Consider the following 20,216-nt stretch of genomic DNA (forward strand, 5'->3'; position numbering starts at 1 on the left):
TCATAAAACATAATAAACAAGGGAACTGGAGGGATGGATGAGCTGCAGCCACGCGGGGTGGGATGATGCAGAGCAGAACCTCAGTGGAACAGCAGCCTTTCCAAAGGGCTGAGGAGGTCCAGAGCAGTCCCCCTGTGTGCTGCCCTGGCAAATGAGCAACGTGGAGCTGCTGGAGCTGTGGCAGTTTCTGGAGGCGCAGGGCCGGCTGCCATGTGTTTTAATAAATGGGTTCACACCAGCTGTCCGTGCAAATAAAACATTAGCATGTGTCAGACACTCTACCCAGGCACTTGCTGTAACTTAGGGGACATTTTTCAGCAGGGCCACTCGAGTGCAGGCTGTGCCACGACAGTGGGAAAACACCTCCCTCTCTCCCCTGCGAATTCTGGCGTGCCAGAGAGCTGCCCACACCCAGGCTCCCCTCACAGAACCAAACCCACAGATACTGACCCACAAGTGAACAGGGGAAGCATCTCATCCTGCCTCAGAACTCTCTTATCTGTTGCTGCCACAACGAGGAGTTTTTAAAACCTCTCCAGCTGAAATGGAGGAGGTTTCAAGTGCAACCATGAAAGCATGAATTTACTTGTATGGCTTTAAGAGGTGTTTAATTTATGTGGAAAAAGAACCTAAAATTGTCTGCAGTGTGTTTCAGAGGGCGTCTGCCAGCTAAAGCATTGACTAGACCTGAATAATGTGGCTATAATGGACTTACTCCTGTTATCAGATCTCGTGTGGATGCCAATATCCAAACCAGACGTCCCTGACTGGCAGAAGCAACAGGCAAGCTTGGCAATGAAGAATATATAATAAATCAGATTCACAGGCTGATTTAAGCAGCAGCAGGGACAGTGACAAACCAAACTGGGAAATAGTACTGTCATAAAGAATTCCGTGTCAAGGGACACTCAGAGAGTCTCGATGGCATGAGGAGAGATGTGCTCGCAGTACAGAGCACGGTGACACACAGTGTCACCCTGCAGATCATCTCACTTACTGCTTTTCCTGATTAGCAGTATGTGCTGCCCTGAACAATTTGTAATTGGTGGAGGAATACCAGTAATTACTTCTTACAGTTGTTGTGGAGTTTAAGTGGCACAAGTTAATATGTGCAAGAATAAAATATAACGAGTGTTGTTCGAATAATTACTTTTTTTTTTCTTATTACAAGAATCATAGTTGTTCACTCAGTCTAGTTTTACTCAGGAATGCCCATTAAAACTTAAATACTCAAAGCAAATACAGAGGAACTTTTTGAAAATCAGAAATGTTAATTTGCTATTAACAAATAGGCCCTTCCAACTCAGAATATTCTGTGATTCTGTGAAATATTCATTCTTGGAAGCTCATTCCAGTCCAGGGAGAAGCATTCTCCTGCAATGATCCCAGCAGAACCAAAGCTCACGGTGGCTTCTGAGGATATAAATGGTTACAGTTGCCCTGTTCTGGGACTGACTTTCAATCAGTCAACAAATAAAACCACTTGGAGAACTAATGGCTCCCCCCCCAAAAAAAAAAAAAAAAAAAAAATCCCAATTTACTTTAGACTGTTTGCCAAACAGGAAGAGGAGTGAAAAATGTTGAGTGATTTATTACAAGTGATTTGCCAGCTCAAGCAAGTGCATCACTGCTCTGCTTAATTTAAAGACGGAAAATGAACGCAAAGAGATGCAGGGACGGCTGTAAAGCAGCATGAACCCACCACGAAAGACCAGGGCTCCAGACTGCCAACCAGCAAGACATCTGCACGTCACTCTCCACATCACTACTGCCCTTTCAGTCACAGATCTTCCATCATTTGTCTTTTTTTAAACCTCTGCACAGCTTACGACGTGACAATGCCGGCTCACACGCTGTGCGATGGTTTCCATTAACGCACTTCCAACCTGACTTGCAGCTGCTTTGCTTATTCACTCTGGAGCCTTCCCCGGTCCAGGGCCCTGCATCACATTGTGAGCTGCTTCCCTCTGCTTGGGGGAATGGAATGGAACCATTAAACAACCTTCCTATCTCAGCAAATCTCCTTTTGCAGACAGATCCCCCAAGGAAGTACAGATTTGCATGGTTTGGGGTTTTGCTCCTCCTCACCCCCCCAACAGCTGCCTCTTTCCTTTTAAATTAATTCACTAATTAAATAAAAATTATAAACAAACAAACAAACAAACAAATAAATATATGAGGAAATGCCCACAGGTGAACTTCACAAACTGTGCATTCATGTCTGCCCATTCCTTACTTGGCTAATGGGATAAGGTATAGCCTGAATTGCAAGACTGTAAAATACATTGAGAATTGTTTAAACTGTAATCTCCAAAGATATGGATAGGAAATAATCCTCTGTTTTTAGCCCTACCATGGTAACAATGAGCATCAGTTTAATCCTAAAAGGAAGATGAGTGGAAATAATGCGTTTCAGTCCCATTGTTCTCAAATCAGATGGCTCTGGTCTCCTCAGAGAGTAGAGAATTTGGGTTAAGTACACTGGGCTGCTGCTGAGAAAACCTTCAAAGCATCTACAGGAGAAATGCAGCCCCATCACCTCAGATGAAAGTTAGGGACCACGACAAAATGCAGAAGGAATCCAGGGCTTCTGCGGGGGATGGATTTTGGTTTCCTGGAATAGTACGGAGGGAAACTGGGAGAGACACGTCTAAACATTTACTGGCTCTGGGCTTAAATCTAAAGGCATGCACCCTCGCCTGCTTTTAGTGGGAGAAAACGTTATGATTCCTTTCCCTTTAAGTTCCCTCTGAGTCTGGGAACATCTCAACCGCTCCAGTACACATGCAGCTTTAAATTCCAGCTGCCCGCTGATTAACCCCACCTGAAATTCATGTTCCAAATAAAAGATTGAGCAGCTATCACATGCGAGCCCGGCAGCAAAGGGACTATGGAGATTGGTGTCTTGCTCTCTCTGTCCCTCCTTCCGTGTCTCTTACATTTTTCAAGCCCAACGCTTCAGTAAACAAATGCCTCAACCCGTCAGAGCACTGGAGCACAGCAAGTGTTGATGCTGAAATCCATTCCACGCATGGACGTGTTGGATTTAGCAGTGTGTGGAGATCAGCAAAGCCTTGCCGAAGTCAGGAGGGGCTGCTAGTTAAACCAGCTATGGATTTCCCCAAACCAGCAAAAATAGCAGCCTCTGGCTTTGACGATGCAGTTCCTTTTCAGATGCCTGTGCTACACCCTGTGTCCAAAACTTTCTGAAATTAGGAGCTGTCACTACACTGAGGAAACGGGCTCTGGATCAACACAAGGAACTTGGAGAGGGGGAGAGATGGTTTTATTCCCCTGTTATTTCTGGTCGCTTTCCAGAAGAAGGGAAGGAGATGCAGAGGATACAAGGGGTGGAGATCTGGGGTTTTCTGGCGATGAACTGCCACCTTTGGGTGAACGTCCCCGGGGCGGCACGGCAGAGCGGAGCCGGATGCCCTGGGCTCAGGGGGCCACGGGAGAGTTGCCCCGGCCCTGGGAAGGATTAATCGCGGAGCAGGATTTACCCCGGCTCAAGGTCTGAACCCGGCGCGGTGGGGCAGGAGGGGGTGCGGGGTGGGGCGCAGCAGGAGGAGCCCAAGCTCCCTCAAATCCCTCCTGCCCGTACCCTGGGCCAGTCCGTCCCGTCAGGGCTGCCCGGACCATCCCGATTCCTGAGCCAGTCCCTCGCACCAGCCTCCCCCTCCTGCCCCGCCCGTCTCCGTGAAGTTTGGCCAACCCGGGAAGGAGGAGGCGGCTGCTCGGCCCCGGCCGCCAGGACCCTCCCGGCCCCTCACCTGGATGACCGTCTTCAGCGAGGAGGTGGTCACGATGGCGGTGCAGATGAGCGAGTCGGGATCCTGGTCCTTGGCGTAGATCTGCCCCATGGTGAAGATCATGGGGATGGCGAGGAGGAAGGAGGCGATCCAGATGCAGCTGATGAACTTCTTGGTGCGGCTGCGGGACATGATGCTCTTGGCTTTGAAGGGGTGGCAGATGGCCATGTAGCGCTCCACGCTGAGGCTGGCGATGTTGAGCGCCGTGGCATAGGTGCAGGCGTCCCGGAGGAAGTAGTAGCCCTTGCAAACGGCCCCCCCGAAAGCCCAGGGGTGATGGACCCAGATGAAGTTGTAGAGCTCGATGGGCATGCAGAGCAGGAAGATGAGGAGGTCGGAGAAGGCGAGGCTGGCCAGGTGGTAGTGCACGGTGCTCTGCAGGTTCTGCAGCGACTTCTTGCGCACCAGCGTGTACGCCGTGATGGAGTTGCCCACGGTGCCCACCAAGAAAAGAGCCAAGTAGATGACGGTCACCATCACTTTGGAGTAGATGTCGGTGTTGACGTCCAGGTCCTCCTCGTCGGGCACTTTGGGGAGCAGGTCGGAGCGGTTGGAGGCGTTGGCATAACCGCTGGGGTGCGGCTGCAGGGGCACGGCCGGGGCCGTGGCGTTCGGGTGCATCCCCGGGGCCGGGCAGCACCGCCCGGACCCGCCGCACCGCCTGAACCCGCCGCTGCCCCCGGCGGGGAACTTGGCTCGTTTTAATGCGGCGGGAGGAGCCGCCGGTCCCGGGGCTGCCGCGCGTGTGCGTGTGCGAGACGCGCCCCCCGCCCTGCGAGCCGCCCGCAGCCCCCGCTGCCTCCTCCCCGCGGCTCCCCCGGCGCCCAGATGTGCCCTGGCAGCGCGGGAGCCGCCCCGCACACACACACAAACACACACACACAAACACAAACACACAAACAAACCCGCACACACACGCACCCCGCACACTCGCCCGCACAGCAGCGCCGGCAGCCGCCGCCCCCCCGGTCACCGCGCACCCCCCGCCAGCCCCGCCGCTGCCTCCCCCGGACCCGGGGGCTTTGCAACCCCAGCTGCGTCCCCAAACTGTGGCCCAGGGAGGAAGGGAGGGAGATTAGAAGGGAGGGAGCAGGTTCCGGGCTGGGCTGCAGAGCCCCTCACCACTGGGACCCCCCCTCTAGTCCATCCCTCACGAAGTCAGTCACAGAGGAACGGCTGAAAGCTGAGGGCTTGTAAGGGGCTGGTGGTGGGTCCAACTTCCCTGTTCCTCTCCCACAGGGAGAGGAGAAGCACCAGAGGTGCTCCAACACACTTGTACATCTGTATGTTCTACTGGTCCCCAAATACCCACTCACCTGCTGCTGCTGCTTAGAGAAATGCATTTAAAAGAAGAGAAAGCCCACCTAAAAATACCTACCTATGCCCTGACCTGCCTGGGGCACCCTCAGCACCACGACACTGCAGCGACAGCTTTGCTTTGGTCCCTATCAGTGACTTCACTTTATCCCATATCCTCAGATTTAGGGATGTGGGGTCCTGTCTGAGCTGATGTGTTGCAGGGGCAGAGGCTGTGGGGGTGCCACGGTGATGCTGAAGGTGACAGGGGGATCCCCCACAGGGAAGGGCCCCCCAAGGCTGAAGAGTCTGTGTTTGGGTTACCCTTTCAGCCACACTGTAGAACCCCAGTGAGCTGTTGGTCCACTCAGTTCTCTTCATGATAAAATTTTAACAATGCAGAGTATCAAGGAAAATATCTTTCAGGGCATCAGAGGTTTATCCAAAAACAGCTGTAATGTGTCCCATTCATCAGAGTTTCCAACAGCCACTGGACTCTGTGTTCACCCAGACTCCTTACCTAGCTGATGCAAGAAGATGTCTAATCCTTCAGTCAATCAAATCATCTCTTGTATACAAATACCAAACTTTCCACACCTATTGGCCAAGAGCCAATATTACCCCCAACTTTGCTCCTCTTATGTTCATCCAGTAGGATCACCATGAAAGAATAACCAAAATCAGACTTATTTATTCATATTATTCATACAAATTTGGAGAGAAATATTTTCCAGCACTCATCCCACACTAGTTTAGAGAATGACTAATAATCTCTTAACACCAATGTTCCTTTCATTTGAGCTCTTCTGTTATGAAATGTCTATTAGTTGAGAGGAGTTTGTCAGAGTTGGTTTTCCCAGCTCCTCTCACCCATTGTTCCTGGCCCTTGGACAAGTTCTTGGGATGAATCAAGAGTATTTATCCTGAAGAAGGAAAGTGGAACACGAAATAAGTCGGTGGGGTGTACTGATGTGAGAAGGGCAGCTGCAGCTGGGATACAAACCTTCTCCTGGCTGCCCACTGCCCCTATCCCTCAACCCTCAGTTTGGGGGGGCAGCTTATAGCCCCATGATCCAAGCACAAACCCACACTTCTGGACTAAGCACCCTTCTCACAGACACAGTGAGTGAGTGAGTTCCTTTGGGATCTTTGTCTGTAACGAAGACATATTGTCCCTTCTGGTGCTGTAACTTCATTTTGGCCTTGTGAAAAGCAATTGCTATCCCCACAAACAAGATACCCATCTGCTGGTCTAATTTTGCAGTGTGGATGAGCACGTTTATACCAATAACTGTCTGGAGAATGCTCTGGTTTGGATTTTGTTGCCTCGTTTGCTGCACACAGGCGATGTGCAGGCACGGCTGCTAACAAGGAGAGAGTATTGCCTCTCTGTTCTGCCCCAGCAGCTGTTCCTGAGTGCTCCATGTGCTGCCTCCTCCACTTTCCCTCCATGCCAAGTACTGGCAGGGAATATCAGGAGACATAGTTTAAAAATAATTCTAATTACACACTGAAATAGCAGGTACCCGGAAATAACGGGCTTGTTGATTTACAATCAACACTTCCAACAGGCTGGTGCAGTTTGTACCAGCCAAATCTCTCTTTTCCTAAAAGTGCACCACTAGGGTACTACCCCAAAAATTGAGAGGGATTACCCCAAAAAAGGAAAGGCCTCAGCAGCATATTTCCATGAACTAATTAATAAATTTAATAAACTCCATTAATTCCTTGGCAAATCTGTCTCAGCCACGTGTGAAGCATTCACACTCTCACAGGCAGACAGCTCTGTTCTGTTCCTCACAGACAGGGTGCTGAGCAAAGACCTCATCTCCTGGGATTCAGCCTTGCATTCCCCATGCAGGCATCAACTCTCCACCTTTTCAGAAAGGTTTTGTCCAGGCAGGTTCTACCTTCTGTCCTCACATCACTTTTACAGAGCTGGACACCTCTGGCTGTCCCACACCTGAGCCCCTGCCAGCTCTGGTCTCCAAGGAGGCAGAGGCTTAGCCTGCCAAAGAAAGACACCCTAGGCATCCATCCCCTTCCTGCCTCTCTTTTCCCCTCTTTTCCCTCCCTCTCTTTTCCCTCCCCACTGCTAGTGCTTGGCCTGGGCAATCTGTGAAGTCTCTTTCCAGCTGTGGGTTAACAAAAAGAATGACAAAAGTATCTCTTCTCACCTTGACTTCTGCTCCCTGCAAGGTTTTAATCAATATTCCCCTTCCAGCCAAAGTAGAGCTGGAATCAAACCACTCTCTTCTTGTGCCCCAAAGCCTCCACCACAAATCCCTGCTGTTTGTTTCAGAACTCGCCGACCTTTTAGCTAATCTGGGCTCGTTTTAATATATTTTGTATGTGTGTGCCTGTGGCTTAAAAAGGAAAAGAATCATGGAAACCAAGAGATGCCTGATCTCAAATGTTACAGCAAGGCATTTACTTAAAATCTTGCAGGAAAATGTCACCCGAAGGCCTCATCTATTAAAACTGCCTGGACTTTGAGCTGAGGGTCCCACAGTGCCTGAGATGCGAGGCCCACAGGATGCCTCCCTCCCTGTTATGTTGACCCAAGTGTTTTTCATCTTTGCTTTTTCCAGGTGCAATTGGGAGTCACTAGGAATTTTTCACGTTAATCCTTTTCCTGTCTGATTTCACTGGGTGGGATTTTTCTGAAGGGCAAGGAAAGCAGCGGAGAGAAAGCTCTGCAAGAGGTTGGCGCTAAGAGACAGCATCAACCTTTCTCCCAGTCGAGCACCCTGCCCCAAATACCTGTTAGAGCAGGTTCCTGGGTCAGGTAATGCTGGATTGATTCAAGCCTTTAAAATCAGTTCCCAGGTGGGTTAGGAAGGTAAAATCCTGGGTCGTGCAGGGCTTTTAAAAATCATGCTGTGCTTGAACAGCAAGGAAATAAGGGAGAAAAGCATAACAAAAAAAAGGGGCAGTGATCAGTTTTGCTGATGACAATATTGACTGTATCATTACTTACAGGCATGGAAGTGCATCCCCTCCTTCCCTCAATTTGTTGCAAAATAAATTTTTAGTTTGGCTGAGCAATAAAAGATAGTTACTGCCTTTGGCTGAACTCATTTCAGGAGAGTATTTTAAACCAAAACTGTTGATACATGGGATATTTATTACCTCTGATTTTCATAGCAGAGGCACTCGCTGAGACTCTGCAGTGTGAGCATGTTGGTGTGTGGGACAGACATACCCAGAGCAAGGCAGTGATTACACACCCCAGCATGTGTGTCCCTGGGCAACTTAAAAAAAAAAAAAAAAGATGACTCAAAAATCAGAACACACCGGGATGTGTGTGGTTCTATTGGTAAGAGAATTACCCCAAAGTCTTTGGGATGGGACAACTGGGAAATGAGGTGTCTAGCCATCTTCTGTGAGATGCATGGACAAATTCAGTCCTCTGACAAAACTCCTTAAAAGAAAATAGAGGCACTGGTTGACATACCCTGTAATATTTGTCTCAGACATCAAAGACTGATGCTTTAACTGGACACACACAGGAGATATCAACAGCTTTAACTTAGAGATAAAGGAGTTTTGGGTCCCTTAAGTTGTTACTGCAACAAGCCCAAATCTGATTCCTCTGGCAATAAATGCATTTTATCTTCATATATGCAGTATAAGTGCTCAACACACAGACAGTCATGCTCACACACTGCAGGCGGGATTTTCCTTTAGAAATCCTCTGTTTTTATTCCAGGAACAACATAAAGAGAAGGGACAGAGGAGTGCAAAGGGAGAGTCTGCACTTGCTGTGGCTGGGACCCTCCACCATAGCCTCATGCACGGCCCATGCAGATGGGCTGTTACTCTATTCCTAAGGGATTTAATCTGCTTTTGCAGCCCTGCCAGCAGCTCTGCCAGCCGTGCTTCCAACAGCTCCGCGCAGCGGTACCGGCTCAGAGCACAGCCCTCGCTGCCAGGAATGCTCCAGCTCCAGCTCCATCCCTTCTCCTCACACACCACACCAACATTGTGCAGGAAATCTCAGGAGTCACACATTAACTTCGTTTTCTCACCCCTCCTCCCAATAATTTATACCACTTTCCAAATTTTCAATGTGCCTGGAAATTGTAAAATGCAAATGGAAAAGCAGCATAGGAAAAATCCCTGGCAGCCAAACCCTCTTTACTCTCTTTTACCAGTAACCTTCCCATAGGTTTGAAATGCTCCCAAGTCCTTATTAAATGCCTTGGATTTCAGGAAATGGACAAAGAACTGAGTATGCTTTGTTCTCTTTCCTGGTGTGAACCTTTTTATTAAATGCTGGAAATGCCATGGGCTGGTAGGGCTTTTTCCTTGGCTGTATATCACCAAAAACATGACATTCATTCATACACCCCTTTGCCTTGGTCCCTTACACAGAGAAAGTCCCTTCCCTTTTCCAGGGAGACCAGGGCTACAGGATGCAGCAGTGGCAGCACCAGAAATGTTCCCAGTAGAAATTTTCCTGGGACACCCTACACTGGCTTCGAGTCACTCTGTGCCACTTCAACAGACTCAAAAACTTGGCACTTCATGTCTTCCAAAGCACACTGTGACCTGCTGGAAATTATTTGTACTCTGCAATCTGGCTCATTCCTCTTCTTCTTCCCTTTAAGAGCCCATATCCTCCTATTTTTTGCATCACTGACACCCTGGATTTGCTTGAGCCTGGACTGTTCCTGAGCCCACGCTGGAATCCCTCTCCCTGTGCAATGCTAACGCTGTTCTGCAGCTTCTGAGGGGGATGAGAAGGTCCCTCCTGATTATCACCAGGAGGAAGAACAAAAGGCTGCTGAGGCTCCTGAGCTCCATCCCTGCCCTGGCCACAGCCTGACCTTAGCCCAGAGAAGTCTGATTTCTGCCCTGCTGCTTCCTCACTAATGTTACTGCAGGACCTGCTGCTCTGATGGTGAATGTGAGACTCAGAGGAAGGGTTTATTCGCACTTTTGGGGCCAGGAAACTTTCGGGAACACTTGTCCATGGGCTCATCTGATGGCACTTGCTGAGCTGTCCCACTGACCCCAGCAGACCTGTAGAGGCAGCAACTCACAGCCCAGTGCCCACCCCAACACCCCCCAGCCAAATCTCACACCTCAGGCTTTGCTGATTTCCTTCCTCTTCTTGGCCAGACTTACCTGGATGGTTTATCAGTTTAGAGCATCTTGGCCCAGAGATGACGAAAACAGTTTGAACTCTGTTAGAGTGGGCAGAGAGTCCTTGAAGAGTGATTTTTCTTTTCTTCTCCATTTTCTTTTCCTTCCATAATGACTTATGGCTCAGTGGGTGTTGCAGCCAACCCAAGGGGAAGGGCTCTCATTCTCAGGTAAGAGCCCAGCCCCAGGGGCTCTAAAATGTGGAGCAGCCCTGGCACTGCTCAAAGTTAAACAGCAAGAAAACAAAGAAAACAGGAGATAAAGAAAAAAAAACCCTACAAAAAAATGACCAGGGAGTTTCATTCATTTCAACCTGCTTTAGAGAGAAAGAGCTCATTCAGTGCCTGTCAGTGTGATGCTGAGGCTTGATTGTAGCTGCATTCAGTGCCTGAGAATTTTTTTTTGGAAGTCTTATCAGAGCTGTTTGGGCAACTGCAGGTGCTGAAGAAATGTGAGGAAAAAAAATGCCCAGCTTGTGTGAAATAAATCTTTTGTGGATTTAGTGGAAAGATTCTCATAAATCATAAACTGTTCTGACTCCAAGGACAAATATTCCCAACTGTTTTTTAATAAAAAAAAACCAAATTATTTGTTTGCATCTTGCAGAAAACAACATCTGCTTTTGCAGCATCTTCTCCTTTCTGCTTCTAGAGACTTCCCTGCTCTGCTTCTTGTCCTGTTTAAACTGTGAATATCTTTCCAAAGCCTAATGCCAAAGCAAGGGGGTGATCCTGTGGTATCTTTGCTAGAATTGATAATTTGCTGCTGTGCCCTCTTTCAGTTTGAATCTGTTCCCCCTTGTCCTGTCACTACCTGCTCTTAAAAAAAGTCTCACTCCTTTTTTTCTTGTTGGCTCCCTTCATGTACTGGAAGGACACAGTTTAGGTCACCCCAAAGCCTTCTCTTTTCCAGGCTCACCCTGCAGTTTTTCTCTTTTGTTTACAAAAGCCCATGTACATATGTTGAAACCAAAACAGCTTCTCTTTTAGTGCAGTTCATGATTTCACAGCAAAACAGAAAAAACTGCCCACCCAGCCTTGAATCCAGGTCTGAACGCTGGAGGAAAAACTGTCCAGAGAATGATTTGGGTAGAAGGGTGCATTCATACAAGAAATTGCTAAACATCAGCAAAGCCACATTGGTGACAAGGATGTGAAATAGGTTAGAAAAATTAGATGGAGTCCTTCTTCCTCAGAAACAATCATGTCATCAAGAAAACCGTACTTCACTGGGTGGCAAGCAGAGGTAATGATGACAGTAACTGCCACAAAAGTAGCTGAGCTGGCAGACAGCTGAACAGAAGTCAATTAACAAAAGATTTCTTTAAGTGACTTAATTCTCCAGAATTTGCTCTAATCCTTCAGCAAATTTTTTCAGCCACGGGGCAGCTCGGCACAGATATGGTGTAAGGTGGAGGTGCAGAAAGATGCGTAAAGCCTTTGCCTTTCTGGAGCTACGCTGACGAGATGAGCAGGTTGACCTCAGTGCAAGGATAAATGTTCCTCTGCCTCACAGGGAGAGACAGACCTGTGAAATTCAAGAATTAAAAGCCAGAAGTCAAGCTGAAGTCTGCCCTCATTTTTTTTATTATTTTTTTTTCAAAAGTAATACTTGCAGAGGGCAGAAACCCAACACTTTCTGTCACCTCTACAGTTTAATTTGCACAGCAAGGCAAACACTTGGAACTGTTTGTCCAATATTTGGGACATACAGTAATATGTGACATATCCCAAAAATGAGAGGTTTTGACCACAAATACCAAGAGTTGTTTTAAAATATTTTTAGGAGTTCTTCATCTGTTGTACCCAAATAGCTTGTTTAGAAGGATGTCCCAAGTGAGTGTCTCACTAGAGGAACAGAGGAACCTGAGATGCCTCAGTGTTGGATCATAACTGGGAGAATAACAAACTAACAGCATTGATGAGCCTCTGAAACCACTGGCAAATGAGCTGAGCAAGCAGCAAGTTCTAAATTCGTCTTTGTGAGGACTAACCTTTGGATGCATTAGGAAGATTTGTAGTTCCCACTTGCTTGTATCTGTATCTTAATGGAGATCTTCACTTTGCAGAAGCCCCTCCAAGGAGCTTAGAAATATCCCCTGCCCTCTACAAGGCTCTCTGCTTTCCTTGATAAGAATGCAAACACATTTTATTACCAATCTTATACACCAAATAGAAAAATAAATCGATAGTTTGCTGTATAAAGAGGTCTGAGATATGCCTGGAAAAGGGCAGACTTGTGAGAAATAAAATACATCTCCTGTTACAATATGAGGCGATCACATTATCTGTTCATCTTTTATTGGAATAAAAGGGCATGTGTGGGTATTGAGTTAACTGTGTGACATGTCACAGGCTGAGCTCTGAGTAGTATAAAAAGAAACATTTTGATCAAATGCACACTCACTTCAAGATGCAAAAGGAATTGTGTTAAGGAGCAATTTTGCAAATTCAAGCAAAATCGGTTTAGAACAGCTTTTGACAGCAGATAGAGACAGCAAACGTGCAAATCCCACCCTCACCAACCAACCAACCCAATCCAAGCACAAGGTCTTGTCACAGCTGGCCCCTTCCCTCCTGCAGCCCAGGATGAGAACTGACCCAGGGCATTCAGCTCATGACTCTGCTTTAGCAGTGGCAGCTCACAGCTCCAGCTCAGCCGGCTCCAGCCTCGAAGAGTGGAAGAAGAAGAGAGGTGGCAACAGGGAGTCTGAGTGGGCACTTTCGCTCAAGGGATGAATCCTAATCCTGCTTGGCTTCTGAATTTAATCACAAAGGATCTGGGAGAAAGTGATGCTCCTAATCCGGGAGAGGTGCAATAGTCTCATGTTCAGTTCCTGACAGTTTGAGTTTCTTCTTACAGCGCCGAAAGTCAGCAAGAGAAGTTGAAGGAATATTTCTCTATAGATTCTTAGTTTGCCTAATTGCAGACTTCCTCACAGGAGCGGTGCCCACAGAGGACTCAGAAGACATGAAGCTATTTTTACTCCTCATTTAACTCTTCTCAGCCATTAGCAACTGAGAAGTTGTGATTAGTGCTGCGAGTTCTCCTGTAAAACAGTTATCCAGTGAATCACTCTTCACTGACAGGGCTCTGCCCACCTTCCCACCTGCCTCACCATGTGATAGCCTACTATTATAACTCCTCCAGGAACCATTTATTTCATGGAGACAATTCTTTTCTTCCTCTCCTGCCTGGCAGGGAGCTGCTCTGCTCAGCTTCACGGCAAACAGCAGCTGCTGCTGGAGGTGACCCTTCCAGCCAGGGTATCCTCACGTGTGGAGCTTCAACTGCTCACACACCAGAGAGCCATAGGAGCTGATAAAGCTGTATACAAATAAATGTACTCCCAAATTCCTGGAACTCCACTGTCCAGGAAGTGGTGGTTCTGAGTTATGGATTTTTTTCCCATGAACAGAAGTGCCCTTGCCTTAATCATATCCAGCTAGATTGAGGGAGTATTCCCCCCAAAATGAGGACTTCCCTCCAGTGTCTGGTGAATAAAGCACTCCTGTCCTCTGTGCTCTGCCAAAACCAATGCACAACAATGCAAAATCAAAGCACAGCAACCTGCAGTGTCTCACCCACGTTGTGTCTCATCAGCAGGAGGAAGATGGAGCAGATCCAGACCTGCTGCAACACCTTGCCCTGCTGTCCCAGAGCGTGGGCTGGCCTGAGCTCAGCAGGAGCACAGCTGTACAGAAACACTGGTATTGATCATGGCCAGACTGTGTTCGAGAGGAGCTGCAAATGACATCAGTAATCATCATCATTCTTGTTGCTTTATTTGATCGCACAGACAGAGACCAAAATGTGCTGATAATAACAGGAACCCCCTGTAAGAATCTTTGATTTCCTCTTCATGAAATCACAAGTTTTGGTGCTTTTTTTCTGAAAAAACATTAGGTGGAACTCATTACAAGGCAAATTAGATTTGAATGTTGCCAGAGAGAGGATGGAGACAGTCTCACTGAGCACCTTGTCTTTGCTGTATCCGGGATCAGTGGCAGAGCTCCACATCTGAGTCCCATCCTGCCTTCCTGACTGCCCAGACCCGCTCAAGAAATCAGGAATTTATGATTTTTGCCACATTCCAGCTGACTGGGAGCTAAGTAACAGAGTGGGTTCAGACATCACCACCAACGCGTTTTAATCTTTCCATTGAGATTGGACTTGATGATCTTGGAGGCCTTTTCCAACCTTAATGATTCTATGCCACCACCTAAATCAAAATGAGTGGAGAAATAGCAGGGCCAAAATCCATCCCCTTCCTCTAAGTCAGTGGACTTGTATCTTACTATCTCAAGCTAATTATTACAGCCTGTGTTTATATGGGATTTTTTGCCAATCCTCATGCTTGGTTTTGATGTTGAGCAAACACCTCAAACAGAGCTCCCTTGGAACTGTCAGGCTCCTGCAGCCCAGGGCATCATGGCAGTGGGGTTTGGTCCTGTATGGCTCAAATGACATTACTGATTTTATGATGGCTTTTCCACAGCCCCAACAGCAACCCCCATTCTAGAGGGTAATTTCTACCCTGGCACAGGTGAGTGAAATTAAATTTGTGTGATGATACACAGAGAAATGCTGTTGCTTTGGAATAAAGCAAGGAGATGTCTGGAGGCACAGGTTGCAGTAAAGCTGCAGAAAACCTGCTATTACTGCTCAGAGTGTCAGGCTCAGCAATGCAATAAGGCATCACATTGTGGATGGGATTCATACTGTATGTAGATACTATACTTAACATGGTTTGGCCAGCACATGTGAATTTGGCTCCATGAGCACAGCAGTAGACTTTACTTTCCTTCCCTTCCCCATTTCTGCCCACTGAAGATTTTCTTTCACAAAAAGAAGACATAAATCCCTTACGTTTATAATAAATCCTAAGCGTGGGGTGAGAGGATGTTAAATGTTTAAATTAAACACAGCAACTTCTGCTATTCAGACAGAAACCCACTCCCTGGAGATGCTTTTTCGTGGGTGTTTTTAATGGGACCAGCTTTGTAGCAGCCAAAATCAACGCTGAGGCTGCTACGACACGACCACGGGGATGAAGCTGGAGCTTGGTGGGCTCACGGGTTTTGTTGTGGGGTCCCAGTTCAGCCTGTGGTGAGGTGATGTGCAGCAATACCCAGAAACTCCAGGGCAGCTTCTTAGTTAGGGATTAAAATTTTCTGAAGTGCTTTGCTATAATTACCTGCTTCTTTTTAAATTAAATGCTTGAATAATTCTAGAAACTGACTTGAACAAGAAAGTGCTTCAGCTATAACTATAACTTGCTAGGAAACAGGTAAAAAAGGAGGAGCTCAAGCAAGAACAACTCATGTGAGTATAAAGAGGTTTGAATATGTGTCACCAATAACTTAACTATCACAGAAAGGAGAACCCTGCCAATAAATCCATGAACAAACTAGGATAAATATTAAACTAGCATTTGTGTTCACTTTCACTTCAATGGTGCAAATACATTAAAAAAAGATTTAGATTTTCTAGATACTCAATGGTTTTGTAGGTACTGCCAGATTTGGTTGAAGTGGATGAAGTCTGAATACTGTGTATACATATACAGCTTAGTAAACCTTGTGTCCAGCCTAAAAAGCAAGACATTTTTAAGCAGCAGACTAAAGTGGGATCCATACAGTCTTCTCTGCAGTATTCCTGTGCAAGGCCAGGAGCTGGACTCGATGACCCCCATGGATAGTCTGTGATTCCATGGTTTGTGCTCTGATTTCAGTGGCTCAGGGTCTCCACCCCTGGGCTGTGGTGGCAGCGCTGTCACCCAGCCTGGGGACCTGGTCTTTCCTGAACACTTGTCCTGTGCATAAGATGTGCAGATCAACTAAACCCAGTGCAGGGCAGCAAGGGCTGCTGGGACCCCCTGGGCTGCTTCTCATTTCAAAATTAGATGAATTTAACCCATACAGGACTTTGCAGCATAAAAGGGGACCTGGGGTGTCTGTGGGGTGCTGAGTGCTTGGGCAGATGCAGCACAGGGAAAGACACACGTCCACTGAGGGTTTGTCCACTGATTCTAGAGATGGGAAGAATGTGACAACATCAGGATTGAACAGGATGTTGATTGACCATGGATGGTGATATTATTTAATTTTCAGACTTGCAAAAGTGGTTTCAAACTTGAAACTTCGTTTGACTCATGACTAAAAGGAACATATGATTACTACAACATTTGGACCAAAGTATCAGTAAAAAAGAAAAGCAGCATATGAGACAACATATGGTAAATATGTATTTAGAAGCACAGAAAGTAGACAAACTCATCTGGGTCAAGATTTAATCAGATAATGTTTGGTTTAGACTCGGCACTAATGCCGCTTTGGAAGCATATTACATTTGGAATCAGTATTTAAAACTCTGTTAAAGGCAAATGAAAATAAAAACTAAGGAAAAAAAAAAAGAGTGGCAACAAAATTATAACTTGGCATGGCAAATTTATATTTCTTTGGCAACCAGAAGATCGAGTCTAATTAATCTGTACCCACCCAATTTCTCCATATGTCTAGCATAAGGGGCTAGCCTGCATATGTAATGCAGTTAATAACTAATTCCTTTTTGGTTTCTTTGCCATTATTTATTAGTTTCTAAATTCCAAGTAGGCCTACAAATAGAATCTTAGACTTTGAAGAAGCTCCTGAAATGGAGAAAAAGGAAAGCTGGAATCCCTTCATGTTTTAATGAAAGTCCTTGTGATTCAAGAGGTCCTGCAGGTTTTTAGGTATAACATTTTCCCACAAAGCCGATGAATCACAAAGCACAGATGTGCAAAACATACTGGTCACATTCAGATGTCTTTTACTCATGTGGAGACAATGGAGTAACACCATTATCTGCAGGGTGTGAGCCAATTCAGGACCCATCCACAGTGCTTTCCTCAGCCAAATATCTGTAGCTTCAAGCCACAAATAACACAAGATGTGTGGGGAAAAACACAAGCACGCATGAGACTCGTGGTACACAGAACTGCCTCGGCATCCTGATGGATGGAGTGGTCCAGCTTTTCTCCACCACCTTTTCCCCCCCCTAGACCAATGCATCACAATTGGCCCATCATGGAATCCTTTGTGCCAACCCAAGTCCAGCCACCAGCAGAACCTCTCACACCTGCTTTTCATCACCTGGCAACAGCGTATGTTTTGTGACTTTTCATTATCCTTCCATTTGAACATTCACAAAATATATCCCTAAATATTCACAAAATCTCGGCTCCATTTGGTATAGGGTTCCTTACAGGGTTCCTTACCCAATTTGCACTAACAGGCATGAATTCATTTATATAGTGAGAACTCAAGTCAGAACACAGTAAAGATCAGGGAAGAGAGCAGGGACTGTATAATAGTTAAGGTCTAGGACAAGTGATTTCTGAGCAGACATGCCTTTCTTTGAGGGTCAGGTTTCAGTGAGGATTGGGCATTTGACGCGGTCCATGATTTTCCTACATATTTATGACTCTACACACGAGAAAAGTTGTCAAGTTGTACCCTTAGAAATGAAATGAGAACAGTTTGACGTTCACTCCCCTTTGAACAAAGGCACCAGGTGGCTGGCAGAGATGCTGTATTACTTCATTAGCAGCAAGCAGAGCAGAAGGCTGGCTGTGAACAAGCAGCGGAGCTCTCGCTGAAGGAAGCCAAGCAGATGAAGCTGCGGGATGGAGCCCCTCCAAGTGCTGATAGGAGAAAGGAAGATGGGCCAAGCCAGTGAGAAAAAACCCTGGCACCTCTTCCAGGCACTCACAGAGCCCTCAAACACTCCTTGCTTACATCTGTGAAACCATCTCCTGTCAGGGCACATGCTTTGCCTCGGCCTCGCTGTTATCCTTCCGAACGAGGGCTGCTGTCCACAGGACAGTGATTGCAGCAATCCCCCCCGGGAGCCACAAGCCAGCAAAACATATGGCTCTGCTCCTCCACATCTGCTCTGACACGGCAGCATCAGTTCTCACACAAGATGCTCAGCAAAGACGGAGATGTTCTGTAGCAGTTCATGGGTACCTATGGCTTTGGAGGGAATAATTCCACTCTCCTGGTTTTTGGACCATCTCTCCTAATTCCATCAGATTATGGCGTTAGGGAGGGTAGGTGAGGTAATAAGCTAATGCATCAGCCTTTCAGGCTTGGGAGGTTCTACTACTCTCCTTTTCCTTGTTTCACAGGGATGTGAAACAAGGATGTGATCCTGTTTCACAGGATCCTGGGGGGACTTGGAAATTCTGCTATCAAGATTACCAACAGGTATTAAAAAGTATATGGCTTTGCTGTCTGCCCAGAACATGAGGCAAAGGAGAAAAGAATGTCTCCAACTTTAACTGGAGAGGACTTGGATAAAGGATCACAAAGTGCTCTGACAGGGCATGCTGCCTCTCAGGGTGCTGGGAACAGCCACAAGCCAGTGATGGCCATTACTAGAAAACTTTCCTTCCCTTCTTGGTGGGGATTCAGGTGAGTCCTGGCAGCGCTGGTGACATCTTCCATTGGCATTAATAGCACAGGAAGTTTGAACACAGTTCTCAGGGCCTCACTTTTGCTGAACACAAGACAAGCTTTTCTCAAGCACTTGCAACCCCTCTGAGCTCCAGGGGAAATCCAGAAGTTGAGTTTATTCCATGATTTCTCCTAGTTTTGCTTGAGTTAGGGTTGCTGTAGGCAAGGTCTGGCTGCAAAGCTTTCCCTTGGTGGGCAGGTTGGGTTGTTTCCCTCCCTGCAGACCCCTCAGTGCTCTCTGCCCCCAACTTAGCAGACATCTTCTGCTTATCCCCCTGCTGTGCTCACCCTTCAGAGCTGGCAGTGCAGACAGAGTAATCCTCTTTGGAGCCTTTAATTAAAAGGTCACCTTCCAAAAGCAACTGAGAGGAGCCCAGTGGTCCTTTCTGCTGTTCTCACAAACCAAATTAGTCATCAAGTCACAGCTTGGAAATTCAGCACCTCTCAGCCACGATGGTAATTAATCACCATTTCACTTTAAAGGACTCTCTGTTCACCCATGACAGCTGAAGAGGGAGAAAAAAAACACCTGAAGAGCTGAGGATGGTGATCTTAATACAAAGCTATTGTCAAGTCAATGAAGCCTTGAGAACAGGCTAACAGGCTTGAGACACAGAATAAGATGGAAAAAGAGGAAAGCTACGTCTTCTTGATGGCAGTCAGGTTCTGCTGCCAGTTTGAACTGGCATAACAAAAAGGAGGAAGGACTATGAATATTCTTGCATTATAATTCATTCTTGCATTATAACCCATGTAATGGTGGTTTTGAGCAGGTCATTTTGAAAGTCACTCTCTTTTTAAATATTCAAGGACCAGGTGAGATGGCTTTGAACGTGAACTCAGTGTAGTCCATACATCCTTCATCAAAAGGTCTCCGTTACCCTTCTCCTGCCCATGAGCCACCACCCACAAGGTCTCATCCACCAGGCCCTGTCAGGAGGCACAGCAGGTCACCAAGGACCCTTTCTGGCTGCAGTGGGGGGATGATGGAGAGGAGCAATGCCTACAGCCTCTCCTTAGCAGGAGTAAAACAGGAAGAGCAGGAGTGCTAACTCATATGGCAAGATGAGCAGCTAAAGCCACAGGGACCATTTTCTAATCCCTCTGGAACTGTGTAGCAGCTCGCTAGTTTTCCCTCACTGCTATTTATTTGACAATGCTGGCTGATTAGATTTTGCTGTCTGGTATTGAGTCTAAATAATAATGAATAACTTATGAGGTGCTCTTCTAATGAAGCACACACTGTTCCTGAGTTTTCACTCAGTGCAAAGCAGTGGAATTATTACTCACCAGACCCAGGGGAGTCAGCCAGGTCTCCTGCCCATTTTCAATAAATCTGGATACCAGTCGGTGAGCGTCTGTAGCTCCCACATCTCTGGGCTTCCACATCTCTGGGCTTCATGACCAGCTCAGGAGTTCAGGTGACCAGTGAAATACCCAGAGGGAATACAAAACCAAA

The 20,216-nt window shown here is 46.9% G+C and overlaps 1 protein-coding gene across 1 annotated transcript in view; it reads right to left on the minus strand.

Annotated features, from left to right (window-relative positions):
* NTSR1 (neurotensin receptor 1) overlaps window positions 1-4,618 on the minus strand; it is a 51,025-nt gene extending 46,407 nt beyond the window's left edge. The window contains exon 1 of the mRNA XM_027881649.1: window positions 3,774-4,618. Within this exon, the coding sequence (XP_027737450.1) occupies window positions 3,774-4,433 (660 nt within the window). The 5' untranslated portion in view covers window positions 4,434-4,618. The remainder of the gene's footprint in view (window positions 1-3,773) is intronic.
* Between the last annotated feature and the right edge of the window lie 15,598 nt (window positions 4,619-20,216).

This window comes from Empidonax traillii, unplaced genomic scaffold, assembly GCF_003031625.1.
Source record: "Empidonax traillii isolate 1590-97213 ecotype Southwest subspecies unplaced genomic scaffold, ASM303162v1 scaffold91:size2966241, whole genome shotgun sequence".
Taxonomy (NCBI): domain Eukaryota; kingdom Metazoa; phylum Chordata; class Aves; order Passeriformes; family Tyrannidae; genus Empidonax; species Empidonax traillii.